The following is a 25,507-nucleotide window of genomic DNA, read 5'->3' on the forward strand; positions in this document are numbered from 1 at the left end:
ATTTAGGAAACATTTTGTTTACTTCTATTTCCTCTCAGTGTGTTACTCGATACATACGGAAAATAGAGGCTTTATGTTATGTGCTCATGTCACTTTCAAAAACACTGAAGTTCTGTGATAAAGTGATAAAGCACTACAAATTTGTGTCCAAGCCATCTAAAAGACAGATAATATTCTACCCTGACAATCCACTTCCATTAGTTTATCTTTCCTAATGGTAAACTGTTAAGAATTGTTAATAACGTTCCTCATGGTCTTGGAAGACCAAATTTGCATACATCTAGCTAGAAAATACTTTGAAAAAACAAGTGACTAAAGAAAGTCTGCTTGCTGCAGTACCTAGTTTTACAGGCAGAAAAATGGGCTCTCTGTAATCCTCTTTACTGCTGAAAAGTGTGCCTTGCAAACAGCCAGCACACCACCTCCGAGAGAGTCAGTGACAGTGGCTGTTTGTTCACCTGACTTTCAGCAGAACAAATCCTGGCTGGGGGCAGTTCACCTTGGGCCCTATATATTTCCTATGTTTTTCATTAATACAGCACTCCTTGAAGTGGCCAGGCTGGTGTAATGTTCCTGGACATCTAGACTTCAGGAATGGGATTGAAGGTTAAAATTGCTACATGAAGACACAAAATGTTTTAATACACTTCTTGGAATCCAAGAGCAGGGAAAATTGTCCATAAGGACATAGCTTTATTTAACTTGCATTTCAAGCTGACCCTCACTTTGGTTTTTTTCAAGCTGTAATCACATCATACTTCTAGTCTGCAAGTTTCAGCCCACAGTAATCTGCACAGTTGGAAATGGAATTATAGTATTTTTAGCTTCCAGTTCACTGAGAAGTCACTATCAAACAACACAGTTCAGTGGTTATGCAAAAGGCTCTTTCACACTGTAGTAAAATTTTTCTTCTGGAATGCCCACATATGTGAGCCCAAATAGATATTCCTTAAACACATCCAACAGGTAATTCCTAATTTTGTTTTGAGATGTGCTCCAGCTTCCTTAATGTAAGCATGCATCATCTAAAATTAGATTGTTAGTGAGCCAGTTCTCCTAAAACAAATACCTAAGTTCCCTAGACAGCCAAGGCAGACAGAAGGGTGTGTTTGATAACTTCCACTGTTAAGACTAATTGCCTTCAATTTTGGTACAAAAGGATTTACATTTTCTGTTTGCTTTGTAAATCTGCTATACAGAAGCTGACCCTTGAAAACAGAAGACAAGAACCAGAGCAATACAGGCACATATTTTTGATGCTCCAAATTGAAATTCAACTCCCTTTCAGCACCCACAGCAGCTGCTCTGCAAAGGGGTAGGCACAGTGTCTATGTGTCTCCCTGCTTGTGATATTTGCCTGTATATCAGGTATAACATGACCTAGAGAACTTATCTCCTTATCTATATCTTACCATCCCAGACAGACTGCCTGCGTTTGACTAAAGTTGTAGCTTTATCCCTGAACATCTTGGACCAGTAACTAAACCCATCACTATAGATGAGATTCTCTGTGCCTGCCAGGCTGGCTCTGCACTCTCTATTCTTCTCTCCAGTGTTGGCCAAAACAGAAAAGTCACAGCCCTCTTGTCACCTCTGCCAGTGCATACTGGGAACACAGAAACAAGAAACATACCTGCATCTTCTGACAAATACCCATCCATTTGATTTTAATACAGTGTTATACAGTAATATGGTAATGCCTGGCCTGCAACCATGTCTCTGATGTAAGAATGGACAGATCATATTAAAAATAATGGAAGAAGGAATTAAACTCTTTTATAAGGCAAATGAACCTTAAAATATAGCTTTAAGCAAAGCACATCCTACACCTGTTCTGCACACTACATTTCTTCTTCCTTCTCAGAGTACGAATATAGCAAGAAAAATTCAAGAAGAGGGGAAGACTGAGGCCACATGGATAGCTGGTATCTGTCAGTGTCTGAGGAAGAATCTCAGAGCACTCATGATGTGTGTGATCCCTGAGGATGGCAGAGAGCTGCACGGTGTTAGCAGGAGCTGAGAGGAAAGCTCTGTGGGTAGTCTGATGTCAATGCTGCCTGCTGCTGTTTCTGCTGTGCTCAGAGAAACAGAGCTTCAGGCACATTCTCTGGAATCACTGAGGACTCTTTCCAAGAAGTAGCTGGATATTCTTTCTAACATGAACTGTTCATCAAGGTCCTGAAAAATAACTGCTGTCAAAAGCACGGTGCCTGATAATTACTAATTGTATAGCTCCAAGAAACTACTTTACAATAGCTAGTAATACTTTCTAATATGATCTTAGTGGAATGTCATTGAAAGGTAGTTATGACACCAATGACATTTGCCAGTGATTCTCCACAGTCTGTATTATAAACCATCTGATGAGTGCTTTTAGCCTGACCTTTGTGGTGGTTCTCCACTTCATTACCTCTGGAACGTCTAGTGACTGTGTTTGCATCTTCTCTCTGCTTGAAGCATTCAAGTTATTTTGCTTGTCTCTATAAATCAGACTTACCTATTTAAGACTAAACAAAAACTCCCCATAGAGATATTTTGATGAAATTATTTATTTGTTATTAAGAATCCAATTTCCTGGTGCAATTTGTATGACATGCCTTTTCCAGCAAAACTGGTTTTCAGCAATAATTAATTGTTCAAGTTATTTTCAGAATTCTTGATCATAAAGAAGGTATAAACTATACTAAGTATGTGACACATAAAAAGGCTAAATGCAGGAGTGAAAAAATCCATAACTGATGTTATGCAAGATGTTATATTTTTTTGGTAATAATAATAATAATAATAATGACAAAATTTATTAGTGCCCCATAAGTTTCCTCTTCTGCTTTAGATTAAATAAAAAAGATCCTAATAATGCAGTCTTTACAGCTGTTTAACTACTTCTTAGATCCAAGTTACTAACACTTTTTTTAAGTGTTGATTTTTATTGCAGGAAAATTAAATATACAGCAATGGCAGCTTTGGGCAGAAACATTACCAACCCATATTGCCTGGTTTATCTCAGTGGAACTGGTATTTTAGGTATAGAAGAAGTTTTCTAAGGAGGGTTTCCTTGTAAAATCCAAGCTGTATCATTCTGACACCATAATATTAATCTCCATAATCTAGATGGCCTATATTGTGAAGCAAGGAAAAGTATTCTTTTCTAAGTGTGTTTCAAGTGCCACAAAACACATTAAGTAAATAAAGTTGTGGGCAGTGTTACAGTAACCAGTTTCATAAATTTCCAAGCCAATTGTTTATATTGCAAGTCTTTCTTCTCCCACTTCTTTCTGTAAGTGACACATAGCTGCTGAAGCAATTCCCATTCCTTCTGGTGATTCTTATTTCTTTTTCATAGCTTAGCAAATGGCTAAACCCTCAGTACAACTCAACTCATGCCATATCAAAAACAGAACTGAGACCACTGTCAGTGGAATGGCTAAACCAGTGTAAGAAAGGTTTCTGTCTTCCTCTCCTCATTCTGTCAGTATGAGGTTAATTGTAACATCTAAGTGATACACTTTGGTAGGGTGCCCTTTCTGCTAACTTAATTTCCCTTCAAAAAATTCCTTCTAAATATTTAAAAGACATTTTTTATATGCTGAATGCCCACTGCCACACTTAGCAAGAACAACACTACACATATTATTAATTATTATTTTTGTGAAAGAAGTACAAGGCAGAACATAACACATGGACGAGAGGAGCATGACTATGCAAGTGAAGATTTACAGCTGATCGGGGGCATTTAGGAGTTTGTTTTGATTGTCCTTTGCACACTGCCTTTGATAAAGACAGTTTCTGCTGGGACAATTAGACCTGAGCCTGTAGCCCAGATGATATGCTGAGAGCCCATGCTTTTGATCCCACATAGGAAGCACAGACAGCCCAATAAATCATAAGACTAATTTTCAGAAAGCAAGGTAAAGTTAATTCTTTGTTTTCTCCAGTGCAGTAATAAATTAAAGCAGTCAAACTGCAAAATGGAAGTGCAAGATGGGAAGACTATTTCTGTTCTTTTGAGACACGATCCACATTTTCTTTAGAATTTTTCCTTCCCTTCTTGTCTTCCCTTTAATTTCCTTTCATCATCTTCCAGCTTCATCATGGAATCTACTATCTGCCAGAAGTGTAATTATCAGAGGGGCTCAAGAAGGAACGCTGGCTCTTCACTATCTTTGCTTCATGGGGACTGGAAAATCTCTTTTCACCGTGATGCCCTGATCAATGTTTCCAATTTTAGCTGGCTAAACAGCAAGTAGTGCTCTCCAAAGAGTTTTTAAAGCTCCAGAAGATCTGGTGCCTACTGCACTTCCTGGTAAATGACCAAGACCAGCCAGTGTTACACTTCAGCCCACCTATAGCTCAGGGATAAGAGGGAAGTGTGACAAGAGTAGGAAGAAGGACAGTGACTTACTGGTCCTGTTCTGGTTTTCCAGCTATTTAGATGCCCATGACCATTCCGGTCACATTGTGTTTTCCAAGCAACATGCAAAGCATGCCTACGCTATGACAAGAGATAGCTTTGGTAAGATTGACAGCCATTACACATGCTATTGCCTTTGCAAAAGGCTTTCTGAAATGGTCTGATCTTGCTATTATTCAGCACTTGCTGCTATTCAAAGTAGCCCCAAAATATTTCAAACAACCTGCAGAAAACTGTTAACACTTTCTTTATAATCCTTTCATGGACTCGTCAATAATCCGGTTGCATGTCCCACTGTGCTTCTGAGAGGACGTAAAATAAATCACGTGTTTCCAATGCTACTAAATAACATGCTCTAAGATGACAAGGCCTTAAAACTCGAAAAGCTGTTATTGAAAACTTATGATCTGAAACCACATGAAGGAAAGATCCTTGGGGCACAGCAGAGGTGAAACAGACTCTGGAAGCTACTTAGTTGGCACTTTTACCTGGAGGAGTAAGAAAGCTGCCTGTAATAAAAGATGTTATTGTCCAGAACTTAGAAAATACTTTGCAGATGATACTAATATTCCAACAGCCTGTCTCCAATATTGCTTATGGCCAGATCCATCTTATTTATACTAGAAAACCAAAGTACAGTTAATCATCTCCCCACATTGTCCATCTCTTCTCTTGTCTGCTCATTAGGCTTATTTACATTCTCCTCAGATGAAGCACTGTAGGTAGTAAAAATAGTCTTTTTCTCCAGGAATGCAGACTTTGTCCATGAAGGATTGCTTATGCACTATGAACCTGTTGACTGTCTTTCAGCTTTAAGTTGCAGGCTTCCTTAGACTCAAAGTTTCTACACAGGGCTCTCATATTTCTTAGTCTCTCTTATTTCAGTAGGTGTTCAACTGATTGGTATTTTTTAGTAGACTTTTACCTAATATAGAAGCTCCACTCTTCATCATCATTTATATATATCTTTATACCTTCATCATAATTTTCTTTTTTATTAACTGCCTGTCCTGGAAATAATGAAGAACTGTGGTAGTGATACTTGGATGCATATAGACAAGAGTCCCAGTGAGCCCTGACTTTTCCTTCTCTGCTTTTAAAGATATTCTCAGTACACATTCTTCTGTTATGAAGCCTGAGGATATGGGATGCTTGAAGTGAAAAAGGTCAGAAGCCAAAGACCACGCTATGGGTGAGAGTTGAAGAGCATTCTGCTTAAGGCAGGCTTCTGACATGGTTTCCTGGGTCTGCTTCCCTCTTCAGAGAACTGAAGGTGGGGAGTGGGGAACTAGGCTGCTCTCTGAAGTCCATGAGGGTAATCCAAATAGCTTTTTTCTCCTTTCTCCTATCATATTTTGTTTTGGGTGGAAATCTCGTCCCACTGGTCTAGATGTTGCTCGGTTTTGCCAGTAACAGCACGATGTTTTAGCACACCCTGTTCATCTCATATGTCATTCCTGGTGTGAGAAGCTGCACGGTGACAAGCAGTGAACATGCTTCTTCCCACACTGGCTTAAGATTTGTGATAAAGTGTTCTTTTTGACACTGTGGCCGTGGTCCACGGCTCTAAGAGATAATATGCTGTGCCATCCCATGACAGTCCAAAAGAAGCCTCTTCGCTTCAATTTGAGGAATGATTCTGATGTTATTTGGCCTTGTATTAGGGCATTAGAGAGAGTGAGCTGTGCACCAAAGGTCTTCTTACAAAAGTAAATTGTGACACTTGAATATATAAGAATATGTAAGATTTTCTAAGGAAGAAGGAAAAAGATACACGAATAAGTAGGGATAAGAGGAACAGAGAGACTTCAGTTTTATTTCCTTAAGGCATCTTAAAGTTCTGAGATTGCACAGTTTTCTAAAGATGAAAGAGAGCTCTGGCATTCCCAGTAAAGACCCACTCATTCAAAATACTCTCCTGAGGGGAACTGGTCATGTGGCCTGAGAAACTTCATGCACAGTTAAAGGCAATCAAACAATTTAGAAAACTGACCATCTGTGTCTTAGTAGGTGAACCTAAGTCTAAAAGATACTGAGTGCATTTAAGAGCTCGTTGTCAATCTTTAGAGTTTGATTCTGAGGATACTGCATGTGCTTTTACCTACTGTTGAACCTGCCATCAGGCTGCAGGTGGCTCTTAGAGGACCCTCACAGGAGCAATGTGTCTTGCATCCTGAGGAGAGTGCTTATTAATCTAAATCAAATCAAGTGCTTAAGGATTGGACTGAGGGGCAGGGCACCATTAACTACCACAGAACCCTCACACAGCAGTGCATTTTCTCTTCTCTGACCTACTTATCAGCTTTAACAGGGTGTCATTATCTTTCAGTGTCTGTACATACATCAGGTAGTTTTCCTTATAATATTATTGAACCAGCCTCAGGATGGGGAAGTTTAAAATATCGCTGTATCATGAATATTTTTATTAAATTATAAAATGAAAAATTCAAATGAATTGAATAACATGTCTCTTTAGCTAGCACGGACTTTTTATATTCTAAAACTTTACAGTGAAAGTCTGTGACTCATAAGGTAGGTGGCATTCTTCCAAGTGATGCTAGACATATTATATTATTACATTTGCTGTAAAAGAGAAACTCAGAGTGCTATTTCAGTATTTTTAATGATGAGAGTTTTTGTCTTCACTATATATGATTTTCCTGTTTTAAGCCTGGGAAGATATTCAAATGAGGCATACATATTGAAAATAAACACGCTTACAGGCAAGTTAGCAAAAATCTGACCAGTGTCAGGGTTGCTATTGAGTGGAGTGTCAGTAAAGGCAGTAAGATCACCACAAATCAGGCTCACCATTAGCTTTTAGACCATGAAAGTTTCCCAGAATTGCTAGGAGACTGGAAAGTCAGAGAATATCTTCATCTCGGTCAACATCAGATGACCTAACCACTGCAACATAGTTTGTCTGGATGATTGAAAATTTGGAACAAAAACACCTGTGGTTCATCAGTTCCCAGGCTCTCCACTCAGCCTATTGAAATGGTCCAATAAGAATACTGGAATGCTGAGGGCATCCAGCAAATTTTTAACAGTTGTTCACAAAAATTAACATTTTATTTCTGCTCTTTACTCTAGGTTCTTCTGTTTCTGAAAAATGCTGGCTAAACCGCCATTCACTCAGTAGATTTACCAGGTGGAATATAACTGAACTGTTTCTGTCAACACGAGAGGGAGCACAGACACATCTATCAAATTGACACAGTCCTTGCACTTGATGAGCTCAGTGGAATGAGTCTTCCACCTCCAGTTTTTGTTAACGCCAGTGAGTGATGAATCAGAGATATTTTTGACATCTCAAAGCAATTCAAGGTGAGAGAACCAAGAAGACTGGTATTTGCCAGTCAGAACTATTAATAAACTTTTTCAGCACTAAGACTCCTCCAAAACTATTTAAATAGGCTGACATTTTATGGACTGCTATTCCCTAAGGATAGGAATGCTATCTGTGTTTTAAAGTGTGTAATTTATTTATATGCAGACAGCAGGTAGGAGTCTGGCTTCCTTCATAACCACAATAAATCCATGCTTGTTCCTTACGCTATTGATAGGATTTTCAGACCTGACCCAGTGTTTTTAGAATTAGAGGAATTAATTAGGTTGATGGGATTTTTCAGAGTGACTCATGTTCTTAGAAAGGCTAATGAGTCAAGATATTAACTTGTAATGACATTAGTATATGTTTACTTGATGTAGGTGTGTACTCAAACATGTAGTCACACAGCTTTTCAACAGAAAAAGAGATTACTATACATAAAAACTATATGCAATTGCATTTACAGATAAAGACATAAGAAATTTTCTTTATGTATTCTCTCTGTGATGTGAGAGACAACAAATAACTTGAAAAAGAAAAGAAGAGCAGCCCCTCTTTTCAGGTGCAGTATCAGCAATGCTGGTAAGATCAGCAATCTGGCTGGATTTACACAGATCAATATGAGAGTGATTGAAGACCTCAGTGCATTTTAGCATTTCTGGAGGGTAGAGGTTAAATGGGCACCAGCCATATTTCCACTAAACCAATGACAACTCACAGTGAAGTAGCAAAATATTCTTTGTTGATCTATGATAGCCACCTAAAATTACATAAAAAGTAAAGCAGATATAAAGGCAAGATTTAAAGGTAAATGACAGTAAGAAGAAGTGTTTGTCTTGCATGTCATAGTAAAGGCACATCCTGAAGAAAGCACTTTTTCTCTCTGGCAGAACATTTAACACATCAATACTAAAACATATTCTGAGACATTGTGTGGACAAATTCTACAGATGAAATATAGTGGTTCTGATGGAGTTGATTTATGCCAACATATCCAAGTCTAGGATACTTTTATAAAGTTCAGATCAGAAACATGATTGAACATATGATGGGAAAATGAAACAAAGGAATAAATATTTTACTGTCATATTCATCTTTCTATAAAATATGAATAAACCTTCAAAATACATAATGTGAACAGACTGAAAAGCAAATTTCTATGTCAGTAGTTATTGTAAATCCAAGAGGTTCTTGATCACTGCTGAACTGTACCTATACACTGAGTGAAGAACTTTTCTAAACTTCAATTTCCAGACAAATTCCTGACAAAATAAATCACAAGATCACAGATAATTCCAAGCAGTAACTGTTCATTCTCTTTCTTGAAATGTCCAGTCTTGGGGAAATGTTGAATAACCACATTTTCCTCTTTACTTGCTTGGTACTGAAACATTGCATGCATGATCTAGCACAGTTATGAAAGACCTACTTTTTTGTATGGAGGGAGCCAAAACAAATACTTGCTTCAAAACACACTAAATTAAGGTCAATTCTTTCATCATTTGTGCACAACAAATAACACCATTCTATCATTTGATGAGTGAGATAATAACCATTAAATAAGAATGGTAGAATCAACTCTATAGACTAAAGAGCAAAATATTTCTGTTGATATGTATTTTCACTGACATTAGAACGTGTGCTTTTTTTTTTTTTTTGTATCTCATTAAAATATTGGTAAAGAAATCACCAAGGATGTAAAAAGCCACAGGGTGAATGCAGGTGTCACTGTTTTGTAATACCCACAATATAATTAAACTATTCCTTGTAAATACATTCTTTAATCAATTCTTAAAGTTTTTCTATCTGCAAAATACTTTTGATTTAAACATGACTTTTGTTGCATGTTTACCATTCAGAAAATCTATCAGAATTGAATTCTGCTTGGGAGAACTATTCTTCCTACTTATCTTTTTTATTTTTTTTATTTTTCTCTGAATAATTAAATTAAAGAATTAAAAAATTAAAGAAATAAAAATAATTAGTTGAATGAATTAGAAACAAATGTATTATATTTTTTTCCATGGATAGACTGACATTTCAGGTGTATACAAATATGAAAAAGGGAACTAGAAAATGGCTACAAAAAGAAAGGAGCATTCATGTCATCACAGACAGAAATAAATTAATAGATAGAATGATCACACTTGCAATAATCCGGGAAAATTTATTGGTAACTAAGTCAAATTCATTTCACCTGGTTTTAGTTGCCTAAAGGATGATGTGAAGTTTAATATAATTTTCCTAACGTAAATTAAATTTGGAAGAAAGTTTGAATTCTTGAAACAAAGGGCTATGTTAGATGAAATAATTGCTCTTCTGTGGATACTCCTTCTCTGTTGCCTGTTGGGGCTGGTTGAACGATGATCTTAAACTGGACTAACATTAGGGCAGATCAATTAAGTATGACTTTAGGGAACTAAAAAAAAAAAAAAAAGTTAGTGTGTGTAACTGCAAGACAACTAGATCTGTGGTCTGTTTTACCTGTGTAACTAAGAAATTTAAGTAATCTCAGGTACAGACACTTAGATGACCAAACCAGGTTAAAGATCTTCAAAACAGCACATCCATGATATAGACTGGTGCTACACAACCATGATATACAGCTGGACTCCAGCCATTTTACCCCATCCCAGAAGCAGACAACATGTTGGCACATGTTACTGAAGACATGCCACAATACCGTTCATCATGGCAATTCTCTTTAGCTGTGGAAGTCATAAAACCGCTTCCTATCAGTCCTTTTCTTCTTTAAGACTCATGGAGGTTCAGCCCTCATTCCTTGCATAAGATTGCATAGGTGGTGCAAAAGAAAATCTGTATTACAGAAAACTCCCAACACTCCCATCGTTCCATTTTTGATAATGCATCTCTCTTACCTTCTATTAACTTCCCCGTCTGCTCTGCATTGCCCCCAGGCAATATCTTGGCAATGTAAGCTCCAATTTCCCCACTGCTCCCTGGAATTTCTTTTCCACCTACAACTCGGATTCCCAGTCCGTTGCCTGTGATCAAAAGAAAGAGAAAACTTTAAACAGAGATGAAACAATTAATAATTTACTGGAAAGAAAGGAAGAGAACAAGCCATCAGAGGACACTGAAGGTGTCACCAATAACTTCTGGTTATGTCTGGAAAACCAAGGTTAACTGCAGTTCCATCTGCTGCTTTCCTAAAGACTTAACTTTGGGCAGATCTTCTTGAGTAACTATTGTATGAGTGACATAACACAAATAACTGATTTACCAAAAATTACATTGAAGCTAAAATCATCTTCCTCTGACAACCTCTTTGCAGTATTAATTAAATTGAATTCAATTGCTAGAAATCCATGTGAAGCATGAATTAGAAAGATAGCTTTGTCATATGCCTACAACACACATGCAGTTTAGCTAAAAAATTATAATAGCTGAGCTTTTACAATGACATAATTGTGGAGGCATTGACAGAGATCCTTGAGCTTGCTCTTCTGAGCAGCAAAGCATGTACATTTACATGAATCTATACTTGGCAGATGATATTATTTTTCTTAACCATTTGCTTTTAACTGACATCTTTTACATCAAAGGATGCGCAAATTAACAAAATAGGAAAAGCTTACAATAAATCTGTGTAAAACATCATCAAATCTTGTATATTCTCCCTTTTTTAAAAATTGCAGAGATGATAATATTTTCATCACTCATTATTTTTACTAGAGAGAAGCAGATCTCTAATCTCCCTATGTACAAAACAATTAGACTGAAAACAAAAGCTTAAAATACAGTCTCATAATGCTAATCTTATGCACTGGTAATTTTTCGTGCTGTCTTGTTTTTGTTTTTTGTTTTTTTAAATACTTCCCATGCTAGAACACCAAATTTCTACTTTGAAGAAAATTTCATATGGGATTATTATCACTTTGATCTGGGAATATAAAGGCTGACTGGCCCACCTTTACTGTAATGGTTAAATAATTAATTTTCAATTTATTAATTTAATAAGCCAAACCTGCTCAGTGATTAGAATAATCAGCTATAGGAAGGTCACCACACCACCTCTTTGCAAAGCTTTATCTTTTCAGATTAAGGTAAGGCTTTTTCCTCATAATGCTATTAGTGTTTGGTAAGTCAGCTCTCAGTTTGCTTTAGAAGCAAGATTGTCACATTGAATTTCTGATCAAAAAAGTTTCCACTAGTTTTTCTATCCCAGTTTAGCTAAATCTATATCCTTTGCGCCTCAGCTTTCCTCATAATTTGATATTTTCCAAACATTTTCCTTAAAGGAGAGTGATTTTTAAGTGTAATTGGAACAAATGGCATGGTTATTTTAAATTAACTACTTTATTTCACTGCAAATTGCATAAAGTGAATGGGTACACCTATAAAAGCATTTAATCATAAGTCCATTCTTAGGACTTAGAAATTTATGTGGGCTGTTCTGCACAGAGAACTTCAGATCAAAAGCTACAGAAAGAGTCATCAATATGTTAGAGATTTGAGGCTCACAACTGGCAACTATTAAATTCAGCAAATCCAATAAACAACTATTCTTAGTCTACAACACACACAAACAAGGACACAGTATCTTACTCTTAACTCCCACAGTCAACATATGGAATTTTCAATATATCAGTAGGACTGGATGCTTTTCATCACAGGGGACAAAAAGTCCACAGGGTCAAGGTTTTATCATGATTCACTATACTGGCACTTCTACCTCTGGTAGCTTATTTGTAACAGAATGGCAGAGAAGCATATATATATATATATATATTTATATATATAATTTGTCATATAAATGAGTGTACACTTGATTTCAGAGGCAATCATATGGATACCTTTGCTAGGCAAATTTGAAAATCATGGCTGACATACTGGTTTACATTTTGCAAATCTAAGGTGTTTGTCCATATTCCTGCTAATAAAAGAAAGTATTCTACATGTTAATATATAAAGATTTTTATTCCTAGGCACTTTGAAAGGGCTTGTGATTTTATGTTTTCTGGTTTTAGATTCAAATGTACGACTGACAGTATGTATTCGGTAAGAGTATGCTTGCTAAGGGACAATCACAGGCATGTGTGTGTCTGTCTCTGTGTGTTTGTTGAAAAAAACATTACTAGAAAAAACACTTTAAGTTAAATTATGAAACACACATTTTTTGGTAGATAGAATGAATGACTTTTTGCCCACTGAGCTCTAAGTGCTATGTATTGGTTGACAAAGAAATATTTCTTTGTTCTTGCTGTATTTTCTCATGTGAAGATGGGATTTCAAACCTGTTTATAAAGTATCTATAGAAAATATTGAGCTTACTACTTCTGTTTGAAATGACATTGCCCAATTTATCACCTTGAATGCAGATAGTTTAAAAGTATCGTCCATCATATGCTTTCTCAGATAATTTCCCCCCTTTTTTTCTTGTTTGTTTGTTTGTTTGTTTGTTAATTATTGTTTTTTAAAAACTCTTGCGTCTCAATTTCCATCTCTCAGGCTATTTTGATATAACCAGACATTCATCTTTCAAATTTAGATTTTGAAATTAATGAACCGCTGTTTTCTTGTTTAGAAGATACAGGACCAGTTAGTATCAGAAAGCAAATCACTGTGCTTTGAATAAGAGAGGGCACCTTTCTGAATTATGAGTATTGATTTCCATGAAAAATATCTTTAGGAAAACATCTCTTCAAAGGGGATTTTACACATTTAAGATCCAGGGCTTTTTAGAATGCTTCAAAGGAAGAAGACTGCTAATAATTGCAACTGTTTTTACTGATCTCCCAAGGCTCTGATTCTAGTCTCCCATCTAATCTTAACTAAAGCTTTAAGATGCAGCATGCTAAGCTAAAAAAAAACCATCAAACCCAACAACCCCAAACCACCACAACCCAAACCCCAAAATGCATAGTGCTAAATTCAGCAAGATAGATCACACAACTAAATTGGTTTTACACTTTGATAAACAGAAAAAAAATAAATAAGAATGCTAAATCATGAGTTAGTTTGTGAGCCACTGACTTCTACAGCTGAACATACAGATTTTGCAGCTTTCACCTGCCCAGTGGATGCAGGGAAGGTGATGGATGTAGTTTTTCTGGATTTTACTGTAACTTTTGGTACTGGCCCTCACAGCACCCTTACGGACGAGCTGTCCAGCTGTGGGATGAGTGGGTTCACATTGTGCTTGGTGACAAACTGGCTGTAGGGCAGAGCTGAAAGGGCTGTAGTGAACTGGTGTGACAGGTGAGAGGTCACCAGTGGTGTTCCTCAGGAATCAGTTCTAGGGCCAGTTCTGGTAAATATATGTGCAAAGGGTCTGGATGCAGGAGTTGAATGCACCATTAATTAGCAAGTCTGATGATGATAAAAAACCTGGGAAGTGCTGTTGACTCCCTTGAAGAACAAGAGCTTCTTCAGAGGAATCAAGGCAGATTGGAGCTTTGGGCAATGATTAATGGGATGAAATTAAACTAGTGGAAATGTTGTATCCAGTATCTATGACACTGGGCACAAGAATAAATAAATGGGGAGGCTGTAGATCAGCCCTGCAGAGAGGGAACTGGGGGTGTTAGTGAGCAGCAGCTCCATGTGAGTCAGCAGCATGCCCAGGCAGCCAAGGGGGCAAATCCTGTCCTGGGATGCACCAAACACAGCATCACCAGCTGGTCAAAAACAGCAATTATCCCACTCTGTTCAGCATTGGTGCAGCCTCACCTTGAGTACTGAGCACAGTTCTGGGCCCCACGATTTGAAAAGGATGTGAAGGTCCTTTAATGTGTCCAAAGGAGGGCAACAAAAGTGGTGAAAGTGCTGAAAGGAATGTCCTGTGAGAGGCATCTGATGGTTTTGGGTTAATCAGGTTTGGAGAAGAGGCTGTAAGAGATGACCTCGTTGCTCTCTACAGCTTCCTGAAGAGGGGAAGTGGAGAGCGAAGTGCTGAGATCTTCTCCCTGTTATCCAGTAATAGGACTTGTGGGAATGATTCAAAGCTGTACCAGGGGAGGTTTACACTTAGAAGGTGGTCAAAGACTGGAACAGGTTTCCTTGAGACACATTTGTCCTTAATGACACACTTAAAACTTTTGTTCCACCCTGAATTGCTCAGCAGCTGGGCCAGATAATTTTTGTAGATCCCTTCCAACTGAAATGATTCTATTCTATTCTATTCTATTCTATTCTATTCTATTCTATTCTATTCTATTCTATTCTATTCTATTCTATTCCATTCCATTCCATTCCATTCCATTCTATTCTAATGAAGATTTCAATTGCAGAGTTGATTTTGAGAGAAATCCATACTTAGAGAAAAATATTGAATGGCCTTTAGCTTTTTTGCTTTTTGGCAAATAACCTACTTTGTGACTTCCAAAAGGAATTTCACTTGTCACTTCATATCCTTCCAGACATCACAGACTGTTTCAGTGATGCATATTCATGATATGTATACATATATATATTATAAATATACACACACACATAAAAATTATATATGAGTAGTGAATAACAACTTGACACATCAATTCTGTCACTGGTGACCTGGCAAACATCACTGCAAAAGTGTTTTAAAAATTCATCACTCTTTTTCTCTTAATTCCACCATGAGATATTTTCTGTTCTATTAGATTTATTTTGAGCTGGTGTAGTTCACTGTGTCTCAGATCACTTTGAAATCTGGTCCCCTTGTACATTTCATTGTGTCACAGTAGCAACACAGCAGAAAGACCATAATTTACTTCGCTGGAATAGGCCAACCATAACCTGGGCTCTGCAATTACAAATTGGTCTTTTTTATCCCTTATAGAGATAATAAAGATCAGACTGTTGCCAATCTGTTGCTGTTGCTCTGGTCACAGGGAAGCTCATGAAATCTTACAATCTTTTTACTACTTTGCTGAGCAGCTCCATTATAGCCATTAGAGTATAAACAGCCTAGATTTCCTGGAACTATTTCAGCATCTCAGCACTTGTCTTTCCAATCAAATGCCAATAACCTGTTACATAAGATAAAGGTTAAAGAAAAAAAAAAAAGGGAAAAAAAAGAGCAGAGAAAGACTGAGCAACTCCAGGCCCAGCAGGCTTTTGCTGGTGTCGGTGGCCCTGTTTTTACACAAAACTGAGAATAATTTTCCAGGGCTCTTTTCCCTTACAAAAGTAAATATAATTCCAGCACCAAAAGCATAGACTGATTTTGTTTAATTATTATATAGGTCCCATGCAGTAGCAACAACTTCAACGCATGCAGGAGAATTCTGGTACGTGACCCAGAAGCTCTGTGCAAACATTGTTCCTGTGCTAACTCAAGCAAATATTTCCTCTGGGCTAATTTTTCAAAGTATGAAACCATTTGTCTGTCTAATTAGATGAGCAAAGAAAGTAAAGAAGCAATTAGAATGTACAACAGATTTCCAGTAATCACACATGAGTTTGTGTGAACTGGGATAGGAAACTGTAAGCATGAGAGTCAGCAGCAGTTTGACTTTTGTCACAGTTAGAAACAGAGCTATATGAATTTTTAATAGACTTTTGAGGTGACTGAACTTTTAAGAAAGATGTTAAAAAAAGCTACTGATTTGGATTTCTTAGAGCGTAAAAGTATAACCTTCAAGGTGGTAGCTGAAAGTCACTATTTCTGTAAATCCATGGTCATTTTACCACCTTTGGATATTGTGTGCTTTGAAGTTGAAACTATATATAGAAGTAAAACATAAAAAATTGAAATGGGCTTAAACTGCAAATTGCAGGTCTACAACATGTCTCTGAGTAGTTTGAAATGGAAGATATTCTTAAATCTAAAAATAAAGATTAGGTGTTATGTTTCAGATCCAGGAGCCAATGCACAGACATACCACCAAGAGAGGAAAGAAACACAAGACCAAATATGAGTTTTATCACTTCCTAAGGAAAAAAAAAAAAAAAGATGAGTTATAGAAAGGAAGGACAAGAGTGACTTTTTTTTTGGGCAATGGTAGCAGTCAGAAAAATGCATGAGAATAAGGAATGAAAATGAGACATGAGGCATGAAAGATTTTGCAATGTCCTAATGTACATATCAATCATATCAAACAATTTGAAGCCTTCCAACACTATTTGGCTGTGAATGGTGACAGAATATATCTTCCTCCTGTGTTCATTTACTAGACACTATCTCCACAGTCCTCCTCTAGCCTTATCTAGACAAGACATGAGGCAGGGTGCTGTTAAGCCCTTATCTGCCAGAACAATTTTACACCATGTTCCATTGTCTGTATGGAACAGATGTGTCAACTACAGAAAAACAGCCATGTCTTCTCTTGGAGAGTTCAGAGTTAAAAGTACCATGAAGAAATGCAAGCTATTTATTTAGTTATCATAGCTATGACAAAGCAATCTCTAAAGTCTGGAGAACAGACAGAAAGGAAACATGAAAAAGCAAACAAAACCAAGTTAGCTCAGGTATGTGGAAAGCAGCAGGAAAAGTAATGTGTATAATAAAACCCAGGCTATGTTTTTATTTTCATCATTATTTCTATGCATTTCAATATATAACATGATGATCCATATTGGAGCTTGGTTGTCTAGATAGGAACAACATTTTGAATATTGTGCTCAGGAGAATTGTTTTGGTGCTTCTAACAAAATTAGCTTAAATGAAATTGTTTCCTAGAAACATGATTAAGCCTACTCAGCTATTGCACTTCTTGGTCATTGGCAATTAAGGCATAAAATAGACATGAAGTAAAATCATGAGCCAATGAAATTCAGATATATTGCAGTTGTTTTAATAGCATAGTGATGATTTATATCAGTTTCAAATCTGCTTCATTCTGATTTGCACACTGGTTATCATCCTGAAGGATCATAAAGTGTTTTATGAATTAACATCTTGGAATATTTATCACATCTCCTTGAAAACAAGACAAAGGTCTCTCCTTTTTGGATGATCTGTCACATCGGAATCTACAGTGTCATCTATGACAGACTGTATCTTTAAAACTATAAAAATCCTTGTAGGCACTGCATTTCATCTGTTCTTACTGATAGACACCAATGGCTCAATGGATGCCACTGACTGACAGCTGAACTTCCTTGTTTAAAATGTTAGATTTGAACTCATCTGTATCAGCCTTGGTATTTAAGAAACAGCAACATAATTAACATAATTATTCCTTTTATATCTTATATAAATATACATATAAAATATTATATATTACTTTAGGAAAAGCATAGTTCTGCATTAAATGCAAAAAAACCAATCACTGCTTCACAAAGTGGCTGAATCACAGACTGGAAGCTGTGAGAATATTGTACTGTATTTACCCCAGTCTTATATTCTAATATTCTCAAACCTTCTGTTTGAGCCACAATGAAGGGTTAAACAAACCTTATGTCTGACCTAATAAGACTGTGCTTACATTTAATAAATTTGGGAAAATTTTGCTACCAGCAGTAAACAGTGAAAAACAATTACACCTGCTAAAAATCTTGTCCAGGTGCTGAGCAGACTCGTCCAACTTACAATCATGCTAAGAATAAACACATTCCTCTCTATTTTTTGTAACTTATCCAGTAATCATGGTGCCGATATTTCGGGACCACAAAGGTTGTATCTATTATAAATTATTTTTATGAAGCTGGAAGAAAGGGTCAAGAGGAAACCACAGCCCTCAAAACCCAACCATCTAACCAGTTTTTGACTCATCCAGTTGCCCAGATATCCAAATCTTTACATCACTATTCTAGGCTAAAAGGTAATGTACAAAAATGCCTGAAGTGTAGAGTCTCCCTCAGCTTACTGCAATATTGCAATGTCAGTCCAGTATCACAAAACTTTAAGGAATGAGGATGAATCTACAACAAAAGACAAACTTTGATCTGTTCAGCCAATATGTCAGCCAATGGTTCAAGGCTTCGCTAAAAAAAATCTATCTCTGTGATATTTTTAATGCTACAGTAGTTTCCTTTAGCTCAAAGCTTTTTATTAATGTTCTTCTCAATGAGAGGGAAAGTAGAATAGATTTTATTGATATTTCCCCTAGAGTATAAGGAAATCCAGTCATCAGAGAAAAAGGATTAACATGCACTATGCACTGCTGGCATATCCCAACTTAGTGACTACTTAGTTCTTTACTGCTGTTGTACCCAGCTTAAGGTACTAAAAAATGTAAGAAAGAAGCATCATAGACAAATAATTTTTCCACATTTAAAATATGGGGAGTTGAAAAAATGATTTTTAGTTGGTTTTGGGTTTTTTTGAAGAGTAGGCGTAAATGTCATAACATTTCTTATGTCATATATTACTTGTGATATGATCATTTGATGTCTCACACAAAAAAAGATTATTTCTTATTATACCTTGATTAGTAAAAAATTGAAAACCCAGCATATGAATTAAGTGCATAATGATTTACTAGTCTGCTTGCTGTTTGTTGACATTAACTCTTTCAAATGCAGGTTCTCTATTTCAAGGATAAAGGTAATCTATTTACCTGCATAGCTTGTTCCTTTAAACACTTCTGCCCTCAAATCTGTTTCAAGAGAATGGTATGATAATTTTTTCTACCCACTAGAAGAAGCTGTCAAACGAGGGAAATCTTTAGTCTTTTAATGTATAAAATATATATTGTATTTATTATATTCTGAAGTTGATGACTACCACTGTCCAAGACATCAAGTGGAAAAATGAAAACATTTTTTGCAAAATACAATTTCTAATCTAACATGCAGATTAGTCCTTTGATACATCTTACGCATTTGCCTCCTTAAATTGTATATCTTAGAAAAAAGTGTGTTGAAGTGACCAAGTGGGGGCTGATTTCTTATTTTGTGTGTTGGGAGTAATTTCACGTAATTTGGGGGTGTCTATCCTCAGACAGCTTTGGCTTCATCAACCTTGACTGCCTAATGTCAGTTTTGCTCCCTTTCTTGATGAACAGATTTCTTCAGGAATGAGAACACTTTCTGGCTAACTTTGGATTATACACAGAAAATCTTGCTGACAGCCTCCCTCCCCCCATCTCTTTTTACTGAACTAAACTAGCAAACAAACATGCAGGCATTGAGTGTATATTACCTGTAAACAATGCTAAAGTGAAAAAAACCAAAAAAAACCAAAACAGAAACATGGAGAAGGAAAAACAGGCTTCACCTGACAAACACTGCACCTCAATTAGCTGGTGCAATGATGTTACGAGACAATCAGAACCTGAGAGAACCTTACCAATCCACAAGGAACATTTTCTTTGCATTGGTGACCTAAAGAAACATGGAATATATGGTTTGTATCTCTACTAAATATTTCTAATAAACAAAAAAAGTTGTGGTTTCCTTTTTTTTTTTTTTTAGAAAAATTTGGAAAAGTTTAATGATACTGAGTTCTTTCTAAAATTGCTATTAAGACATCAGGAGACATCTCTTCTTCCTTTTATTTCCAGTCCTGTCCTCATTTCCAACTGTATAACTTTCCAGGAAAATCTCTGCAGTTGCCTGGCTGTAACAGTCCCTTTCTGTTTACGAGTTTTACTTTCTGTGTCATGTCTGTAACAAGGAGTGAGTGTTTGAGGGAATGATGGCCATTAATTAGGTCTTAAATCCTTCCCCATAGCAAGGGAATTTTAGAGGAGGGTATTGCTTTTTTGTGCAAAGTGTTATCTCAGTTCTTCACAACATTAAATGAAAGTAATAGGATAAGTAATCCTTTTAAGAGTGTGAGGACAAGAGGTAGGTAGAGTTCTCACTTTCTGACTACTATATCACATTCAACACAGACTGTGACTATATTTATGTGGTTTTAATTGATTAGTAATCATACATTCATTGCACTGGAGTATTTTGCTGTAAGAACTGACTTTGCCTAACTGGCAGGTGAAAGAACCCTAAATATATAGGGATTGTTCATTTAGAGACTATCTCCAGCAGTGAGGTCTTGATATAGGAAAACCCTCTGAATTCTCTTTCTCTCAGGATAAGCACCCCATGAGCTGGCATGCTGAAGAAGTGTAGTGTTGTTTGCAGGAATTAGTAATCCTTATGGAGACAACGAGGCATGTCTGATGTGTGTACAGCATTAGAGCTACCCCGTCATCCTCTTAGCAGTTTCACTGACATCACCGCTGAAGTGGAAATTAAGGACTCTTTACTCCACTATAAAGTTCACAGATTTTTCTGAATCATTTCTCTGCCTGTTTGTGTTTTTTTTTTTTGGTATCAGAATTGAAGAGGATGCTCCACCACACAGACAGTCTGGCTGCTCAAAGGTACGTTTTTCTCCCTGGAAATACAGAATATCCCTACTTTCAAAAGGGAAGAATTGCTTGTGACTCAGACAGGGTGAGGTAAAGCAGCAAAAATTACCTTTGACTGAGTGCACTCATTGTACCTACAGACGTATTGAGATGTGTCTGCCTTGTTGGATTTTCACCCAAAGTGTGCCTAAACAGCTTTCTGATCAGGAATAACCAAGTTTATCTTTGCAACATTTCCACAGGTATTATCAGTGCTTTCATTACCTTCAGTAGCCATGTCCTTAATTCACTTTTTCAAATATAATGGTGGATGGCATGTTAAAAAACAGAAAGGAAAATTCTGGCAGTATAAAACAGCGCTTCTGCTGCTTTGCTAAAGGATCCAACAGGAACAAGGGACTCTCAGTGAAAACAAACAGTGAGTTTCTGGAGCATAAAACACTGCTATATTATCATTCACTGATCACTGCTGTCATTGCTTTGGCAACTCAGCATAACCACGATGCCAACTCTTTTTTTTTTTTTAATTGCAAATTATTAGTCAAACTTTGCAGAGAAAATCCCTGGCAATTCCTTCACACTTATCAGCATGGCCTGAGGAGGGGACATTGCATACCTTGAGGAATTGTAAGTCCTAGATGATAGCATATGATAAAGGAAGAAGAACTTTGAAGAGAGAGGCCCTTGAGCAAGCATACATTTATTTTTCACTCAGAGTTACTATTCTCTTACCATTAGATTTTTGGCTCAGTTCCTCATTCCTTAAACACCTCATTCACATGCCAAAATTTGCAGTATATGTTTTTGTGTGCAAAATTATGCCAGATTATGTAAGAGACAACAAAGGCATCTGTATCTCAGAGCCGGTTTTTATTAATCAAGACTACAAATAAACCCAACGCGTGTGCACATAATATGTAGTGATACAGCCTTAATTTTAAAATATTTGGACTACTCTTACTACTGATACATATAAAGTGACAGTTTCTGGATAGTAACTGGTAGTAACTTCTATTATGGTAAGATTGTGATGAGACCTGTGGAATTCAAAGCACACTGGTGATATCAGGACGAAATTCCAGCTTGTCCTACAGTTACAGCTGTGATACAGCTCGTTATCTGGGCTGACCCAGCACACTGAATTATTAATGCCCCAGTTGGCCCAGGAATTCCAGTGAGATGGCTGAAGCACTGGCCAGTTTCCCAGCAAAGCAGCTGGTCAACAGTTACAGGAATTCTCCAAGTGGGAATTGTGGATAGTTTGGGACATTTTGCTGTGTAGCTTCTGCTATGCACACTCCAGTTAAGAGACACTAATTGTATACTGAAGATGTGTTGATTAATTCCCTTAGTGGACAACCTGTGTCTCAGGTATCTCCAAGGCAGCTCCTGCTGCTGAACTGACCAAACTGCAAGTAGATAATTTAAAACATCTGTAGAAAATGTTCTTGCCTGTGCAGAAAGGATCACATAGGACAGGCTTTTGTGCATAGCTAAGACTGTTATGTTTTGTACATACTGTGAGGTAATCAGAGACAGTGGATGATGCATATGCTGTTGTGGTCACCCAGGACCACAGGTCATCTGGCTTGTAAGAATCCAGCAACACAACAATTCAGCTGAAGATGCTGTTGAAAGGATGGTTGCAACAGAGACTCCCACTGCCACCAGGACAACTGGCTGTTCTCTTGGAGAGATCTGACTCCCCATGTGAACTTTACTGAGGGTTGTTTTGTTTTTTAATATACGCTCTTTCTATTTTTATGCAACAAGTTTAGCACACAAAACAACTCAACATTTTGGTACTTTCAATAAGGAAGAGAAGGGGAGGGAGAAAGGAGAGCAGAAAGAGACAAAAGGAAAAAAATAAAAAGAAACAAATAAATAGAAAGAAACCAGCCAGCATAGCAAACAAACATGGCATCTAGATGAATATCCAAAATTCTTGTATTGACATACCTGTGGTGATATAAAAGTATATGTTGTTTAATTTACCAGTATTTTAAGTAACTTTTGCTGCATAAGAAAATTTTATGTCTTCCTCTGGTTAACAGTCATTGTCTGGTTAAAAAACAAAGAGACTTGCTAATAGTTTGCAGATAATGTTTAATTAAAATTAATTTTTTTTAAAAACCATGTGTGTATCTTTGGGAGAAGTCATTTGGAAAGCTGAAGGCTATGCATTGCATATTTGAAGAGACTTTCTGTGTACTTAAATCCTTCAGACACTTGAGAGAGGGGGAAGAAGGGAGGTTCATAGTCAAGGAGTTATGGTACTTCAAAGATGTATAAGGAGTGAAAACTACAACTAGGTCTTCTGTTTCAGGTCCTCCCCATTGGTACCCTATTCCACCTTTGCCTCTTTTCTATACAATTTGCATTTAAGCCTTTTTAAATTATATGTGTGTCATACAGAAATATGTCTGTGCAGGTCTCCAAGCATGTATCTGGACTAAAACACAAAAGTATGACTGCAGCTTGTAGACACAGAGCTCAACTTGCTTACTCCAATGAGAACTTAAGTACAATATTGCACAGCTATAGCAGTGAGCAATCCCAGTGTGGGCTATGTAACCTTAGCAGGATCCTGAGTAAATTTTTGATCCTGTGTGACCTCATGGCAGCAGGGCACTGGTAAATGGGAAGCCAATATCTTCACCTTGGTTTTGCCCATCGCTGCTCACAAGGCATTTACCCTGATGCACAGTATGTTGCTGTGGTTGACAGCAAGAGAAATAGTCGAGAATTTGGAATAGGCATTTCAAACTGCATGAGGGTAAGTAACTTTGCATAGGAGAGCAGGCTTCAGCATCACTAAATCACGAGCTTTATAGTTGTGTGGTTGTAATTCCACTTGCTTTTGAGTAAGAGAGCAGTTTGTATCACAGCATTACTCATCACCCTGCAGGGCAAAGATCCCCATGAGGATGCCGAGGAGTTCCTGTGGTCTGTGAGAGCCTGGAGCAGCACAGGCTGACACACAGCAGAGCCAAGGGCTCCTTTCAGACTGTGCTGTGTGGGTGGAGGGGTCTTTCTGGATCCTGAAATCATCAGTGGGTGTTACACTGACTAACAAGAAAATACCTCATAATACATACAGAACATTCATTTAACACCCTAAATATGAGGTGGATACTGAGGATGGAAACTATCAAGATTTTGCTGCCAGAAATCCTGTGAAAACACTATTTAGCAATTCAAGTAAGTTCATGCCACTTTCTACTTAATGCTCGAGGGAACACCAGAGCTGGCAATCGGTAATTACTTCTGTGCAGAAACACAGTTTGACACACACTATTAGAATTTTTTAAGCGAGTTAAAAGAAAGTCTAATGGTTTCACAACAAAACCCCTTAAAGCATCCAGCTCTGAAAGAAGATGCACAACGTATTAAAAAAACTTTGAGTTCCTTATCAGTATTAGATGTGAGAAAGAGAGCAATTCCAAAAAGCTCAGACAGACAGACCTTACCTGTGCTAGGTCTTGTAACAGGCAGCCTTTTACAGTTACATACATAAAAACAACACACTGTGTTCCTTCTCTCAACCTGGGAGGTGAATGAATATCAACCTTTGCCACTTTCATCTCTTTGCAAGCAGACTCTTACTTCCATGAACATTTGTGTCAGTGTCAGTGAAAAAAAGAATAAACCTGAAGTCCTGTGATAAATGCAACCATGTGAAGACACACAGAAAAATGGGATCCAATTGTTCTGCTAACCCCCTGTGTAGAGGGGTACAGTTCCAGAACAGAAAGAATAAAATTCTCAATTCGGTACATGTGGAACACCTACACAGGCCTATTTTATAAAAACTCACGCAGAGAATATAGAGTTATATAAAAAGCAAGAGCAAAACAGACTGCTTATATGGATAACACAACAGATTTTCCCTCTGCTTTGAACGTCTGTATAGTTTATATATCTTGAACAAATGTTGTGACCTTTCTTATGCTCCATTGCTTTGTTATAACCAACAAGCACGATTTAAAATGACCACTGAATTTCCTGCTAAATTGACACAAGAAATATTTTTAATACTGCAAATCTTTAGTATAATTCATGCTAATCAAATTAAATCTCATGTCTGGCAGAGGGTTGTTTTTTTTACCTGAAACTGTGTGATCCTTTGGGTCTCTCAGTAGTTTGAGCCTTGTATGAGGGAAAATGTACTGCAGGGGCTTCCCATTTATCTGAGGAACACAAATAGGCATGTCATGAAAAGATAAATTAACAACAATTGTATCAATAATTTCAGACAGTTGAAACAGGAACAAGCAAAAAAACATATTTCATCCAGGAAAACATCATAAATTCACAATTCAAAAACACCCGCACGTTTCATGTTTTTCAGACTGCAAAATCCTTCTACAGGAGAATGAATATTTGTTTCCACAACTCCAAATGAATTTCAAATATGGCTTTAGTTCTGATTTTTCCTAATGACTAGAAGGTGGTCACTGTCTTCTGTAGTTTCTTTTACCATCAATTCTTTCTTTATTCAAGCAATGTTTAAGAGAAAAACGAAATGAAACACAATCGCTGTATTTTTTATAAAATTCTATTCAT

General features: G+C 37.0%; 1 protein-coding gene across 9 annotated transcripts in view; it reads right to left on the bottom strand.

Annotated features, from left to right (window-relative positions):
- The window catches only part of PCLO (piccolo presynaptic cytomatrix protein), a 339,690-nt gene that overhangs the window by 107,497 nt on the left and 206,686 nt on the right, over positions 1-25,507 (bottom strand). For all 9 annotated transcript variants that reach the window (XM_027883653.1, XM_027883652.1, XM_027883655.1 and 6 more), the window contains exons 9-10: positions 25,050-25,131; positions 10,622-10,747 (exon numbers count right to left, since the gene is read on the bottom strand). In XM_027883653.1, the coding sequence (XP_027739454.1) occupies positions 10,622-10,747; positions 25,050-25,131 (208 nt within the window). The remainder of the gene's footprint in view (positions 1-10,621; positions 10,748-25,049; positions 25,132-25,507) is intronic.

Source organism: Empidonax traillii, unplaced genomic scaffold, assembly GCF_003031625.1.
Source record: "Empidonax traillii isolate 1590-97213 ecotype Southwest subspecies unplaced genomic scaffold, ASM303162v1 scaffold131:size1687323, whole genome shotgun sequence".
Classification (NCBI taxonomy): domain Eukaryota; kingdom Metazoa; phylum Chordata; class Aves; order Passeriformes; family Tyrannidae; genus Empidonax; species Empidonax traillii.